Here is a 16,331-nt window from a genome sequence, read left to right on the forward strand (position 1 = left end):
CCCATGTTTAAATTATGTTGCTTGTTTCTGAGTTTTGAGAGTTTATTACATAGGCTGGGTGCAGTGGCTCACACCTGTAATCCCCAGCACTTTGGGAGTCTGAGGCGGGCAGATTACTTGAGGTCAGGAGTTCGAGACCAGCCTGGTCAACATGGCAAAACCCTTTCTCTACTAAAAATACAAAAAAATTAGCCAGGCGTGGTGGTGCATGTCTGTAGCTCCAGCTACTTGGGAGGCTGAGGCAGGAGAATCACTTGAACCTTGGAGGCAGAGGTTGCAGTGAGCTGAAATCATACCACTAAGATCCAGCCTGGGCAACAGAGCAAGACTGTCTCAAAAAAAAAAAAAAAAAAAAAAAAAAGGGAAAAAGTTTATTACATAGGTGCTTTGAAGTACTTCATGAGATTTATAATTTGCAAATGTTTTTCCCCTGACTGTGGCTTGTCTTTCTAATCATGTCTTTTGATATACAAAAGTTTTAAATTTTGTTCAAGTCCAATTTATCAGTATTTATGTAGCATACCTTTAGTGAACTCTGTGCCTAACCCAAGATTATGAAAATTTACTCTTGTGTTTTCTAAAATTTTTATAATTTTTGCTCTTACATTCAGATCTATGATCCACTTGAACTAACTTATGATGTTGAGTCAAGGTTTATCTTTTTTCATTTTCATGTGAATGTCCAAATTTCCCAGCATCTATTGTTGAAAAACTCTTTTCATTGAATTGCTCAGTTAACTCTGTTAAAAAATTATTTGACCATAAATATAAGGGTTTATTTCTGGACTCTCAATTCTGTTTGTCATATATTATCAGTCTATCTCAGTCTGTCTCTATGCCAGTACCATGCTGTTTTGGTTACTGTAGCTCTGCAGCATTTTTGAAATCAGGAATGAGAAGTTCTAAATTCTCCAATTTAGTTATCTTATTTTAAAACTGCTTTGACTATTGTGGGCCCCTTATATTCACTTTAGGATATTATCAATTTCTGCTCCAAAAAACCCCCAAAAAATAGCCTGCCAAGATTTCGATAGGAATTACATTAAACCTATAAAACAATGTGGAGAGAACTACCATTTTAATTATATTGAATTTTCCAATACATGAATATGGGCTGACACAATTTTTAAAAACAGGTGTAATCTTAAAAAGTATTTTGAAACAATCCCATTATATTCATAATTCTCAGATAAACAATCCTCTACTTTATGACAGAAGAAAGCTTTAGGATGAGAACACAAATTATTTGTGTTACTTAACTTTCGAATAATCACAAAGTCATAGAAAAGTTACAAGTACATTTAAAATAATTCTCTCTCCCTTGGATTATCTGATGGTGAGTCACTGACCTGATGCCTAATCCCAGACACCTCAGCGGGAATTTCCAACAAACAAGTCTATTTTCCTCCACAAACAACTAAGCGATCAAAATCAGAAACCAACACATTCCTTCTGTCCCAGCTCAGGCCCTATTCAAGTCTCTTCAGCTGTCCCCGATTATATCCTCTGAAGCAAAAGGGTCCAGTTTGCACAGGCACACCGTGAGTAAGCGGTCAGCTCTCAGCCTCCCTCTGCCCAGAGCCAGTTTCTGGATGTTTCCATGATTCTCACGACACCAGGCTTTGGGAAGATTCTAGGCAGGTGCATTGTCCAGTCAGTCCCCTAACTTGGGGGGCCGATGCTTCCACATGGGGAGATACAGGGCAGGTGTCTTTGGCAGGAGTATCGCGGATGCTGTTCTCCTCATCCCAACCGCCATGTGCTGCAGGCTTCACCACCACTGAGCTTTGCCTGGACCACCTGGTTCATGCTTTTCCACCGTGAAGCCTCTCTTTCCTCTAACTACTTCGTGGATGGCTACTATAGAAATCCTCACTTCTCATCAAGCTTTCCCTTTGTTCATCTATGTATCTAAATACTTGGAAAATTTCCTATATTACTCAAAGTGTTATAATCTGTTGCAATCTTTTTATTTCTTGAGACAGGGTCTTGTTCTGTCACCAGGCTAGAGTGTAGTGGTGTGATCTCAGCTCACTGCAACCTCAACCTTCCAGGCTCAAGTGAGCCTCCACCTCAGCCTCCCAAGTAGTCGGGGCCACAGGCACACACCACTACAGCCAGCTAATTAAAAAAAAAGTTTTTGTAGGCTGGGTGTGGTGGTTCAATGCCTATCATCCCAATACTTTCGGAGGCTGAGGTGGGAGGATGGCTTGAGCCCAGGAGTTCAAGACCAGCCTGGGCAACATGGCAAGACCCCATCTCTACAAAACATTAAAAAATTAGCATGCCTGAGGATAGCGATGCTTTGGTCGAGGACAGGTCCATGTACAACAGTGGTCTCATGATTCTATAACGAAGCTGAAAAATTTCTACTGCCTAGAGACGTGGCAGCACACATGACTTGCGTTGGTGGTGGTAACTGGTCTAAACAAACCTGTGCTGCCAGTCATATAAAAGCACAGCAGGTACAATCACGTCTTCAGTTCTGCTTACATGATGCATCACATTTTTTGATTTGCGTATGACACAACCTTGCATCTTGGGGACGAAGTCTACTTGGGCACGGTGGATCAGCTTTCTGATGAGCACATAAAATTATGTACACAACCTAGTACTTAACCATGATGATAAACAACTGTGTTACTGGTTTACGAAGTTACTGTACTTTGTTATTTTATAGCATCCTCCTACTTATATAAAAAAAAATAAATTGTAAAACAGCCTCGGCAGGTCCTTCAGGAGGGTCTTCCAGGAGAAGCTATTGTTATCCTAGGAGGTGACGGCTCCGTACGCGTATTGTCCCTGAACACCCTCCAGTGGGACAAGAGGTGGAGGGGAAGACAGTGACATGGAACACTCTGGCCCTGTGGAGGCCTAGGAAGGTGTGTGTGTGTGTGGTGGAGGCCTAGGCTGATGTGTGTGTATATGTGTGCTATGGGGTCCTAGGCAGCTGTGTGTGTGTGTGTTGTGGAGGCCTAGGTAGCTGTGTATGCAGGTATGTGTGTGTGGTGGAGGCCTAGGCTGATGTGTGCGTATATGTGTGGACTGTGGAGGCCTAGGTAGCTGTGTGTGTGTGCATGTGTCTGCATGTGTATTGCAGAGGCCTACGCAGCTGTGTGCGTGTGTGTTGTGGAGGCCTAGGTAGCCGTGCGTGCGTGTGCGTGCGTGTGTGCGCATGTGTGTTGTAGAGGCCTGGGCTGATGTGTGTGCCTATTAGTTTTTAACAAAAGCATAAAACATTTTTAAAAATTTAATAGAAAGCAGCTTATAGAGATAAATTATTTTTGTACAGTTGTATAATATGTTTGTGTTTTAAGCTAAGTGTTTTTATAGATGAGTCAAAAAGTTTAAAAAATTAAAACGTTAAGGTTAAAAAGTTACAGTAAGCTAAGGTTAAGTTATTATTGAAGAGCTAAAAACATATTTGATAAACTTGGTATAGCCGAAGTGTCTGGTATTTACAGAGGCCACAACAGTGCGCAGTCATGTCCGGGCCTCACGTCCAGGTGCCACTTACTCACCAACTCGCCGACTCCCCTGGGCAACCTCCACTCGTGCCAGCTCCAGTCACGGGAAATGCCCTACACAGCTGTTTTTCTTTTTTTTACCTTCTATACCATCTTTTTACTGTACCTTTTCTGTGTTTAAATATGTCTAGATACACGAATACTTACCACTGCGTTACCACTGCCCAGAGCATTCACTGCACTAACACGCCGCACAGGACTGCGGACTGGGTGTGTCAGGCTGTACCAGCCAGGTCTGTGTAAGCAAACTCGATGTTCACACAACGAAATCGCCCATTTGGAACGTATCCCCATCACTTACTTCTAATCCCCCACACGAAGCTGATCTCCCTCTGCTGCTGCTGATTCCCGGAACAAGCTGACTTCCCCACACTGCACCCTGCCTGGCTCCCACAGCCCATGCCAGGACACCCCTCCGTGGACTCCCCTCCTCCGACCTGGGCTTGGGCGCCCTGTGCGGCTGCCTCCGACCAAGACGTCCTCCCCACCCTGCTGCGCTATCGTAGGAGCACAGCCCGAGGACGAGGCCTCAAATGTGACACCCCAGGGCCTCTTCTGCCCAATCCTCTTCCCAGACCTGCTGAACTGCATGGGAAAGGGAAGTCATTGTTATGTTTAACTTCTGTATTAGTCATTGTGCATCTAGGATCCAAGTGATTTCTTTGTTTTTTAAAGCAAGTCCATTGGGATCTGCTTCTATAGAGAATTTTTTCTTTTTAATGGAAAGGTTTATGGCTATATTTACTGTTGCAAGGGCCATCAACAGAATACTGTGATCTTGTGACTTCTGAGTTATATTTTGCAGGAAAGATGCTTGTTAAAGTTCACTGCAACCTGGACAATCCCTTAACGAGTCTATTGTTATCGTGGGTTCACATCGAAAACTTACTTTCCCTGCCACAAACACCGTCTCTCTGGTTTCCACGGGGAGCCAGGCGTGGTGAGCCTGCAGGCAGGCGGCTTCCATCGCCTGGCTTCAGTTCTACTGGCATACTTTGCCAAATGAAATACAGTCGCCCTACAAGGGCAGTTGTTCGGAGCAGGCCTCTGCCCTTCAGCTTGGCACGTGCAGCTAAGGCCATGTTCTGAGCGGTTTCCCGCGAAAAAAAAATTTACAATGTTATTGCATTTTGGACTCAGGCAAAAATCATTAAATATTTCATTTATTCACTTTTATCTGCTTTCTCAAAAAGCTGAATTATCCTGATTAGAATATCGGTATTTTTAAAAAATACAAGATTACATTTTAATCCAACTTAATACTATTAAATATTAGTAATACATTAAAAATATTTGTTCCAGAAGAGTGCTGACAGGAGAAAAAAATCTGACTGGGTGCAGTGGCTCACGAAGGCGAGGCAGGCAGATCACTTGAGGTCAGGAGTTCGAGACCAGACTGGCCAACATGGTGAAACCCCATCTCTACCAAAAATACAAAAATTAGCTGGGCGTGGTGGCAGGTGCCTGTAATCTCAGCTACTCAGGAGGCTGAGACATGAGAACTGCTTGAACCCAGGAGGCAGAGGTTGCAGTGAGCTGAGATTGTGGCATTGCACTTCAGCCTGGGTGACAGAGCGAGACTGTCTCCAAAAAAAAAAAAAAAAAGAAAAAAAAGAAAAAAGATCCACTATAAAGAAAATCATAACCAATTTCATACTGTAGCATCTCAGCTTTATAAATATATTAATGTATGTTTATTCATAAAATGTGTAAAGAAGATTTTATAAGTGAAATTATTTTTATGTTTGTGTTAGCTTTAAAATACGCATTTTTAAAAAAAGGGGGAAAGCAGGCAGATAATACAAAACCACTAAAATGCTGACACATGAAGCTGGATGATGGTCACAGGTGTTTATTACTGAACACGCCCTATGCTTACATGTTTGAAAATGCTCCACGGGAAAATGAAAAAACTATACGTCCAATGCTAAGAGTGGATTTTACTGGTAACACCCTTTATCAGGTGGTACGATTGTTGATGGCTTTATTTTATTCCTTATATTACTTTGTATTTTCTAAAATTTCTACAATGAACATGTATGCATAATCAGACAAAAAAGCCAAGAAACATCCATTTGTTTTTCTGGTCCTTCATTTATCCCATAAATACTTGCCGAGTACCTGCTGTGGGCCAGGCTCCGAGCCGGCTGCTGGGTAGCGTGCCGCACCCCGGAGAACGCTTAGCCCTTGCAGACTCACCTTGGGGCCTGCCCAGCCTGAGCCCTGCAGTAACAGCTGGGGTGAAGCCGGTGGGAGGTAAGAGCCTGCAATGCCTGCTGGCCCAGCACCATCGCCAGGCTTTATATGCGTAAGAACCAAGCCTGGAGCCTGGGAGTCTTCTGATGGTCAGAAATAAAGGTCCTTAACAGACAGTTCCCTGAAATGTTCCTCCACTGCTGCAGAAAGTCAAAATCACCCCAGGCACTGCTCTGTCCCTGAGAGCCAAGTCCAGCAGGAGAGGCAGAGGGGACAGGGGTCAGCCCAGGCATCCTCTGGCAGGGGTCGGGGTGCGGGGACAGTGCTCAGGCTGCCTGGCTGGGTCTAAGGTCTAGAGAGGACGGTGCATGATTTTTTTTTTTTAATGTAAAGATACAGAGAGGAATCTTACCTGCAGAGGCACCAGAGGACAAATCCCAGTCCACAGTAAGGGTCCAGGCAGATGGCCACTTCTCTAGAGGGGTAAAGTTCACACTGCAGCTTAATGGAACGGCAGAAGGCACTGGTGGCTGCGTGAGACATCTGCAAAACACAAGCCTGCGTTAAACGCGTCGGACCTGACACCGTAAGACACCCGTGGGAAAACAGGGCTGCGTTAAACGCGTCGGACCTGACACCGTAAGACACCCGTGGGAAAACAGGGCTGCGTTAAACGCGTCGGACCTGACACCGTAAGACACCCGTGGGAAAACAGGGCTGCGTTAAACGCGTCGGACCTGACACCGTAAGACACCCGTGGGAAAACAGTGCTGCGTTAAACGCGTCGGACCTGACACCGTAAGACACCTGTGGGAAAACAAGGCTGCACTGAACGCAGGGAACTTCATACCCATGGGTACCTACAGGACAATAAAGCTGCATTAAATGCATGGGGCCCGACACCCAAGACGTCTTTAAGACAGAAAGGCCACACGAAACGTGTGCTGGCCTCGCGCAGTGGCTCATACCTGTAATCAAAACACTTCGGGAGGCCAAGGTGGGATGGTCACTTGAGACCAGGAGTTCCAGGCTGCAGCGAGCTAGGATTACACTGCACTCCAGCCTGAACAGCAGGGTGAGACCCTGTCTCTTCAACAAATCTTAGAGAACAAAACCCAGAAAACAACAAATGATACCTGGTCCCAAATGCCCAAGGCTGTTTTTAGGACTGGGGACGACTGTCGCCAAGCTGGGGCTATGTCGTGTCTGGGGAATGTGAGTGGCTGATATTTTCACGGGACTTCTCATTTTCAATGAGTAAACCTCACTCAGAACCACTGGCCCTCCAGGACCTGGCAACGCCAGCTATTCAAAGGGTTCATTTGAACAGCAAGTCACGCAGAAAGTGGTTCTTGTGTGATCCACTCTCCAACACACTGTCCCACAGGTAGGGGAGGCACCATGGCGCGCTCCCACCTCTGCTGGTCGAGGCCCCGCCTCGTTCGTGGCTATCTCCAGGGCTGGACATAGCCTCTGCTATGCAGAACGTGGCCAGCGAGACCTGCTGGGTGCCCACCCATCTTAATGATCAGAAAGTGAAGGCTCACAGAAGTTAAAGATTTTGCTGCCTGTGACATAAGTTAGAGCTGGGAGTCAGAGCTCAGGTCCTACATTCCAACGCCCTTCACCATCTTCCACCATCCCACAGGGAGATGGTGGCCAAAATCCAATCATCCCCCATCGTGACCAGTGAAGAGCTTCCGCATCTTCCCCTTCCCTAATCCCTGTAATAGTCCCCTACAGTCCGTATGTAATGTCGATTACTTTGAAATACAATAAAATATATTAACAAGATCAATTTTCTCACAGAAGCTCTCTAGCCAAACCTCAGGAAAAAGGAAGTCAAAGCAACAAAGAAAATGGTCTGATTTTTGCGGTTTTAAAACACGTCACGGCCGGGCGCGGTGGCTCACGCCTGTAATCCCAGCACTTTGGGAGGCCAAGGCGGGCAGATCACAAGGTCAGGAGATCGAGAACATTCTGGCCAACACAGTGAAACCTCGTCTCTACTAAACATACAAAAAATTAGCCGGGGGTGGTGGTATGTGCCTGGCCGGGGGTGGTGGTATGTGCCGCCTGTAGTCCCAGCTACTCAGGAGGCAGAGGCAGGAGAATCGCTTGAACCAGGAGGGTGGAGGTTGCAGTGAGCCAAGATCGCACCACTGCACTCCAGCCTGGGCGACAGAGCAAGATTCCAACTCAAAAAAAAAAAAAAAGTCACAAGTTGATCTGAAGCAGAATGTCACCAGAGCTAAACTAGGGACCAGCACAGAGCCTTGTAATAACTGGGGAAATCCAAATGCGTGGCTCCCCATCATTCATTCATCACTCCAGCAAGAGGTGAGAGAACTTGGGGTGGGGGTCCTCCCACTGTAAAATGTTCCATCACTATTGGAAGTTCTGGCCAGGAGGTTTCATAACTGTCTTACTATATGCATACAGGGGAACGTAGAATTATCATGGAACGTAAAATGTAAGTAATTCTTTTTAGCTTTGCTTTTAAGGCAAATTTTTGTTTAAAGGAGAAATGAGACTGAATTTATAGAACATCCATCCAGACTCCTGCCTCCCTGGATTAGGAGGTTAGTAAAATCCTGCCTCCTAAAATTACCCACCCACTCAGCTCAGCAACTAGAGCAAGCCTGCCCTGAACTGCTGCTCTGTGCAAAGCACTATTTCTAGGTGGAGAATTGAGTTCTTCAGCTCAGCAAATACTAAAGTACTGAGAGCTTATCAGGCACTGTGTTAAGCGCCGGAGATGAACAGAAGAGTAAGACACGGCCCTGCCCTCAGGATCCAGGGGGAATTCAGAGGCGAGTGCATGGACAACCATGTATGGAGTGTAAGAGAAAAGGGTGCACAGTGCTCCCATCACCCCGGCTGTGGGTCACAGGGCCAGTGGGGCCTTCGCGGGACTTCAGCAGAGAAACAGGAATTGACACCGGCTAAAGCAGCCAAGAGAGTTCTGATGATCTACTCTACGTCAGACGCTGAGATTGTAAGTGGGCCATGAAAATGCTACGATTGGAAGCAGGTGCTTCTCTTTTGGCTATGACAGTAGGAGGGTCACAGCTAACTTCAGACTGCAGTAACTAAATCATCTTGATCTGAAAACATTTCTTTTCAAAAGCTTTTGAAAAATTATTTTATTTCATATTGTAACTATTTTGGTATTCCACCTCAGTTCTACTAAGAGGTGGATGGAGCGTGAGAACTGTGCGAGGCAAAGCCAGCTCACCAGTCAGACCCACGGACAGGGGCAGAGGGCGTGCAAGGCTGCGAAGTCCCCAAGGCGGGGCGGTTTGCAAGGCACCTTGACGAGGGCAGCGTCTGAGCTGAGAGGGTCATGATGATTTCTAATACAGCCCAGGTTAAAACGCTAGAAAGTGCAGTGTACAGAGATTTATCACAGAGCATTCGGATTTGAGAACCAGTAAGAGGAAAACATTCGCAGTGTTGTTCTGTCGGCTACTGAGACCATGTTCACATAAAAACATACTTGGGACATTTGGACAGAATCAGCCTGGTTAAGGAAATGGTCATACGTGTCATACTGTGATGAAACACGTATGTACAGCTCTTTCCACATCTCAGAGTCTGACTACACGAGAGGCGCTGAGAGTCAGCACGCAGCCTGCCACCCCCAGCACGCTCTGTGGTTGCCTCCCGCGGCCGCCCCGCTCACCTTTACGCCAGCTAGCATCCCAGTTGTGGACACGCTGAAGTCAAGATACGCGAGGGTGTCTGGGTTGCAAGGTTTGCAGATCTGGGCAGGCCGCTTCTTTGGCAAATCATCTGGAGAGGAACACGGCTTATCAGCAGATCCAGCCTGAGCAAGGCCTTGAGCAAACCACCTTCTGCAGCCAAAGCACTGACCTGTGTCCAGGATGAGGGGCCACGTCCTGACGTCTACAGCCGCCGCCGCCTCCCTGGACCGCAGCAACTTACAGATCAGCTGTGTCGTCATCAGACAGGCAGAGCGACTCACCTGGCATCAGAGAACGGAGCCATGAACGTGGACCCAGATGAAAGCGTGCTCGCTTCACACGGGTCTCCTGCTCACTATGCACGCTAAAACCATGTAGCTTTAACGGGCAGATTAGGTTACCGAGCCCACTGTCTCCTGCTGCTGGCTGAGGAAGAACAGAGCTAGGGGTCTGGTTGTGGAGGCACGGGGGCTAGGGGTGGGGCCTGCAGCTGCTGCGTCTGCACTTCCTGGTCCCAGCGCACCCACAGCGTCAACGTCATGACACGTGCAGAAAAGAGCTCACCACTCACAGCATTAGCTCTGTTCTCCTGGAAGCGTCACACACACCCAGACACGTCGCGCACGGTTCTCCTGGAAACGTCACACACACCCAGACACGTCGCGCATAGTTCTCCTGGAAGCGTCACACACACCCAGACACGTCGCGCACGGTTCTCCTGGAAGCGTCACACACACCCAGACACGTCGCGCACGGTTCTCCTGGAAGCGTCACACACACCCAGACACGTCGCGCACGGTTCTCCTGGAAGCGTCACACACACCCAGACACGTCGCGCACGGTTCTCCTGGAAGCGTCACACACACCCAGACGTCGCGCACGGTTCTCCTGGAAGCGTCACACACACCCAGACACGTCGCACAGACTTTCTAGCAGGAGTGGCCACTGTGGGAGTCTCCGGCACCACGCTAAAAGGGACTCAGGTGTGGGCGGGACAGGTGTATTCTCTGCCCAAACGGTTTTCCCCTGTAGTTCCTCCTTCAACAGGGATAATACAGCTGAATCCTCTCAAACTCCTCCAGCTGTATACGAAGAAAAACAGATCTATACTTTCAAAAAGGAGCAGGAAACTTCTACATCTTGAGGAGAGGGCTTCTGAAAAAGCCCTGCCTCTGCCCGTGGTCGGTCTGCGAGGCTGGGTTTGTGGGGAAGCCCGTGGTCGGTCTGTGAGGCTGGGTTTGTGGGGAAGCCCGAGGAATGGTGGTGATGCCCTCTCTTGGGAGCCATTTTCTCCAGGGTGGACACTGCAGAGGCTACCATCCAGCCTCTGCCTCCAGGCACACCTTTAGATCTTGCTTCTAGACCCAGACTGTAGGCTCCCTGCAGGTGGAGACCCTGTCCTGTCCTGACCATTTGACTCCAGACACACACCGGCTCCCACAGCCAGCAGCTGCCCCGGGAGATGTCAGAGTCTGCGCTCTGTGAGCTCCACACTCCGCTCCAGGCAGTGGAGGCCCCGACACTCCCAGGCATGTTACCTCTACAATCATCTTGACGGTAGGCAACGTCGTCGCGATGTTCTGTGGGTGCGGGGGACGGACGGTTATGGGCACACAGCCTGCGTACAGGCAACCATAAAACGCTGCTATCAGGTCTATTCCTACACGGGGAGAAAAACATCATTATTGAGGCGGACCACGCTACTGAGTGCCCACTGTCCCTGTCAGCATAAATGCTCGTCTGAGACAAGTTCAACGGGCGAACAAGCAGCTGAACTTCTCGCAGCCTCTGTCATCCCGGCAGGTTTTGTCAGCTTTGGCGGTCACCGTCACCAACCCGTCCTTTCAGATGTGAGGTGACAAGGCAGCCCGGAGGTTTAATTTTACATCATTTTGCTAAGGAATTACCCACCTTTGTAACTGTGAATTTAGTCAAGATTTAGGTACTATTAAGTAAGTTACCTGAGGTATCTAATACCACAAATTTGGATATAAAAGTCTTTGAAAACATCACTTTATTGAAGCCTGTAACAGCAGCACATAAGGCTGGTGCCCGTGAGTGGTTGTAGCCAGACACAAAGGTGCCAGTTAGCAACCAGTTGGATACGGCGCAGACTCCCGGCCATCGCGCTGCCCTCGGCTCAGGCCCCAGCGGGTGTAAGGGACCTCCTCGCGCTGCGGTTGACCGGCGGCCATCTCTCAGGGGAAGCCCGCCCTGCGCCCGTACCTGGGGGGTAGACCAAGGCCACGTGGTCGCCGTCCTGAAGGTGGCCCCTCTCCATGAGCATCACGGCGATCTTCTCGGCTCTCTTGTGCAGCTGCACGCAGGTCAGCGAGTTCGCGATCGCACCCTGCGGGCCGATCACAGGGACAAGTGCGTAAGATTCCTTCAGCAGAGCAGCTTGCGGAGAGCGCGCACGCGTCATAGGACTCACTGACGCAAAGCGAACGTCAGTGGTTTTTAGAACAAGCACAGACCTGTGCAACCAACATGACAGTCAATTTTAGAATGTTTTCAGCTTCCCCCAAAACTACATATACGTTAGAGGTCAACCCCATTTTCTTCCAACTAGGTAAGGAGTGCAGACCAAAGAAGCATCTAGATGTATTTAGGGTAACAAGAAATATTTTGAAAAATGATTATGTCAATTAAAAAACAGAACAAAAAACCCTAACAATTCTGGGACTTGTGTTACTGTCATGGGCAGTGAGAATTCTTAGTATACCAGAAGGGCCTGCACACTAGAAGTTAAGACTAATTAAAAATTTTAATTTAGAAAGACCACATCAAAGATCAAGGAAGTCAGAAAGCGAAAAATAAAAGCAAATAGTTAAAAACACCTTGAAGGAATGAAAAGAACTATGAAATGCATTTTCACATAGACTTTAATGTAGAAATAAATAGAAAACATATTGGTGCCGGAAAATAGCTTACAAAAGGGTTTTAAGGGAAGGTGAATTGCAAGATATATACTAAGCAACATCACAAGAGTGTGGGAGTCACTATTTATTGAGACAGGGTCTCTGTCCCCAAAGCTGGGGTGCATGGCATGATCACTGCTCACTGCAGCCTGGGCCTCCTGCGCCCAAGCGATTCTGCTGCCTCAGCTCCCTGAGTAGCTGGGACTACAGGTGCCACCAGCATGCCTGGCCAATTTCTATAAAAATTTTTCTCGTAGCGATGGGGTCTCCCTATGTTGCCCAGGCTGGTCTCAAACTCGTGGCCTCAAGTGATCTTCCCATCTTGGCCTATTTAAGCCAAAAAGAAAAATGTGAATAAATTGCAAATTATAAGCATGTAACTAACCAAAACAAGCTTCTCCTGCCGACACACTTCACAGTTCTAGCTCCTCTGCAGCATTCTCAGATGTGAAGACTGCTTCTACGTCATTTAAAAACCTCTTGGGATCGGATTCTGTCTCACAGCTATTAACACGGTGAGGATCTTCCCTCAAGCAGTAGCAACTGGACCGCAGTCCACGGGGCCAGGAAGACTCCAGAGCCGAAGAGTGACTGAACACCCGGGCTCAGGAATTTTTCTTTTTTGGAGACGGGGTCTTGCTCTGTCGCCAGGCTGGAGTGCAGTGGCATAATCTCAGCTCACTGCAACCTCCGCCTCCTGGGTTCAGGCGATTCTCCTGTTCCCCTGCCTCAGCCTCCTGAGCAGCTGGAACTACAGGCGCCCACCACCGCGCCCAACTCATTATTTTTAGTAGAGACGGGGTTTCACCATGTTGGCCAGCATGATCTTGATCTCTTGTCCTCATGATCCGCCCATCTTGGCCTCCCAGAGTGCTGGGATTACAGGCGTGAGCCACCACGCCCGGCCCAGGAATTCTTATGTGAGTCACAGCTACAAAGATGAATGCATGAGTGTGGGGACGGGGGACGGAGCGCACAGCCAGCCTGAGAAGGCTGTCAGGGAGCCGACTTCGTGCAACAAAGAGGACGCTGCATGGACAGTGTCTGGGGCTACTCAGCGGCCGTGCTGGGAAAAGCACGTCAGCCTCCCAGCTGGAAGGGCCCGGGTCAGAAACACGTGGGTGGGACAGGGTGGGAATGAAGAGAATGTCTCAGGAAGCATCAAGATGTGAACGCCAGACCCTGACCTCTACCAAAACGTCCACCAGACAGCCGATGAGCCAGCTAGGTCTGTGGGGAAAGCGCCTTCTCCCTGAGGACCTCTGCACAGGCCAGGGTTGCCGGGAGGCTGCCCACGTGACGGCCCGGTGGATCTTCAGACCCTTCCTGCTGACTGGCTGGTTTCCTCCATGGAGGAGAGAGTTAGCTTACACTTCTCTGAACTCAACCTTCTCATCCCGCACATTTTCCTTAATTATTTCCCCACTCAGAGGACACCTAAAAAGTAAGAAAACAGAAACTGATGTAAAGTGGAAGAGCCCAAGAGCAGAAGGCAGCAGAGATGGGCAAAGACAACAAGGCAGGCAGGGCTGGAATCCAGGAAATCCCGCTGAGAACTCAGATCTGGGGGCCTTTGAAACTGGACTGTTCCTCTGAGCATTCATTCTTGGGGGGCTCCTTGCCACCTGTTCACAGCAACCAGCCCACCGGGACACACTCTGCACGGCCAGGCTGGGTGCTGATGGGACCCATTCAGATCCACCCGACTCCAGGGGCAGGTCTCCCCACAAGGAAAACCAGCACACCACCCCTCGGCGTGAGCATGGCCGGGCCTGGGGCTGGCGGGGGCCGCAGGTCTGAGAAGAGCCGGGGCAGAATCGGCTCAGCCCCCACCCCGCTGAGGGAGGCCTCGCCACCCCACAGCCCATTCTCATGCCAGGCCTGCCTGCAGCAGCAGCGCCCACAGTCTGGTTTGTTCGGCTTGTGGAACAGCTTCTTCTCCATCTCTGGAGAGCTGAAGCCGATCCCCTATCAAACAGCCGCTTTGCTGTCAGATGACAAAGCCTGTGGTTTGCCCACTTCCTGGGTCCTGAGATTTGAGAGGCTCAGATGAGACACAGCCAGCAGCCAAGAGTGTCTCTGAAAACGTTTTGATTCCAGTGCACAGAAATCCCCACCTATGGGTACTTGGAAAACGTGAAGTGTAACGTGCATGCTGTGCGCTGTCCTTTATCTTTGATGACCTTGTGAAACGCCATTTTCTCAATGCTGGTTGACCCCTTTCAGGGCTGACATAAAAACAAACAGCAAAGCTTCCAGTCACGCTCCACGAGGACGGCATCCCTTCTCGGGTGTTAGGTCCTGAAGCCAGCTCGCAGGGTGATTTAAAACAAGTTCCTCAAAAGCCCCTTGAGATGGTGCTGTGCTGGAGACAGGCACACAATTTCACAGCCGGTCAGACGTGAGCAGGCACCTCTCGCTCCATGGCCGGGCGGGGCCGTGCCACGGGTGACACCAGGTGGGTGCCTTTCTTGCCCGGAAAGGATGAGGTGAGCAAACACTGGACTCCCCATTAGTGGGGAGGGACAGTCGCTCCTGGCTCACACTGCAGGCTGGCAGCCCCAGGCGTCTACAGCAGCTGAGCAGTTTCCCTTCTTCCTTACCGCCTTTCCCCTTCCCCGTGTGGCTGAACGGGACACAGCCACACCACACGGCAACTCCACACACGCGACACTGTTCTTAGCCTCACTCCCCAGGAATCCTAATGCAGCGTCTACCTCAGGAGAAATGCCACTGGCTTTGGCTTGCACTTTCCATTCCCACATACTCGATGTTAAGAACGTGATGCATTCTCGGCGAGTGTCCCATAAAGCAACAGCCACTCACCGCAGGTAAGTCATCATTCTCTGGCATCCTCATCAACATTCACTGGGGTTTCCCGTCCTGAAACCCACCAGGGCCAGACCAGATGCTGAGCCCGGGACCGTGGTACCACCCAGCAAACAATCTGAGGGATCGTCCCCAAATCAGGCACAGCTGGAACAGCTCTATTTTCCTCCTCCTGATGGCACATATTGCCCACGAACGTACCCAAATCATTTCTGAATCTTTGTGTATATGGGGGTCTCTGCTACTTCTTGAGCTGCCCATCAATACCTCTAGATTACTGGACACAGACACGCGTGCAACCCACACATACGGGAGCAACGTATCAGGCAACATTGGGGCAGGGATTCAGAGAGACTCAGAGCTGACTCCACCACTCACTGCTTGTAGCTTGCAGCGGGGTCGCCGCCTCTGTGAGGAAATCAGGGGAGGGAAGAAGGACTTTCAGCAGAAGGGATCTGAGGTGCCGAAGGAGGCTGGAGTTAGTGCTGCAGATTTAGGTCACCACGTTGGAGGTGACATTGTAAGTCTCTAGAGAACCACGAAGACCACAGGGAAAGCGGAACGAGAAGTCACAAGCAGTCTACTGGAGAAACACTACTTGGAGAGGACAAAGAATCAGACAAGCAGAGATGGGCAGGAAATCAAGACAGCACCCAAGGCCAGCGAACCTGACGATCGGGTTAGCAAAGGGGTATCATCCATATTCACAGGCTGAGGAAGGGTGCAGTGGAGAAAGATGAAAAGCGGAAGGCGGCATTTCAGATACAGGGACCCACAGCACCTCTGGTCCTCACGGTCTCCGGCCCCCATGGGACCCACAGCACCTCTGGTCCTCACGGTCTCCGGCCCCCATGGGACCCACAGCACCTCTGGTCCTCACGGTCTTCGGCCCCCATGGGACCCACAGCAACTCTGGTCCTCAAGGTCTCCGGCCCCCATGGGACCCACAGCAACTCTGGTCCTCACGGTCTCCGGCCCCCATGGGACCCACAGCACCTCTGGTCCTCACGGTCTCCGGCCCCCATGGGACCCACAGCACCTCTGGTCCTCAAGGTCTCCGGCCCCCATGGGACCCACAGCAACTCTGGTCCTCACGGTCTCCGGCCCCCATGGGACCCACAGCACCTCTGGTCCTCACGGTCTCCGGCCCC

The 16,331-nt window shown here is 49.7% G+C and overlaps 1 protein-coding gene across 4 annotated transcripts in view; it reads right to left on the bottom strand.

Annotated features, from left to right (window-relative positions):
- DIP2C (disco interacting protein 2 homolog C) overlaps positions 1-16,331 on the bottom strand; it is a 374,224-nt gene that overhangs the window by 56,491 nt on the left and 301,402 nt on the right. For all 4 annotated transcript variants that reach the window (XM_077945649.1, XM_077945648.1, XM_077945646.1 and 1 more), the window contains 5 exons: positions 11,657-11,780; positions 10,969-11,090; positions 9,600-9,711; positions 9,409-9,518; positions 6,136-6,266 (listed from right to left, as the gene is read on the bottom strand). In XM_077945649.1, coding sequence (XP_077801775.1) covers positions 6,136-6,266; positions 9,409-9,518; positions 9,600-9,711; positions 10,969-11,090; positions 11,657-11,780 — 599 coding nt within the window. The remainder of the gene's footprint in view (positions 1-6,135; positions 6,267-9,408; positions 9,519-9,599; positions 9,712-10,968; positions 11,091-11,656; positions 11,781-16,331) is intronic.

Source organism: Macaca mulatta, chromosome 9 (genome assembly GCF_049350105.2).
Source record: "Macaca mulatta isolate MMU2019108-1 chromosome 9, T2T-MMU8v2.0, whole genome shotgun sequence".
Lineage (NCBI taxonomy): Eukaryota > Metazoa > Chordata > Mammalia > Primates > Cercopithecidae > Macaca > Macaca mulatta.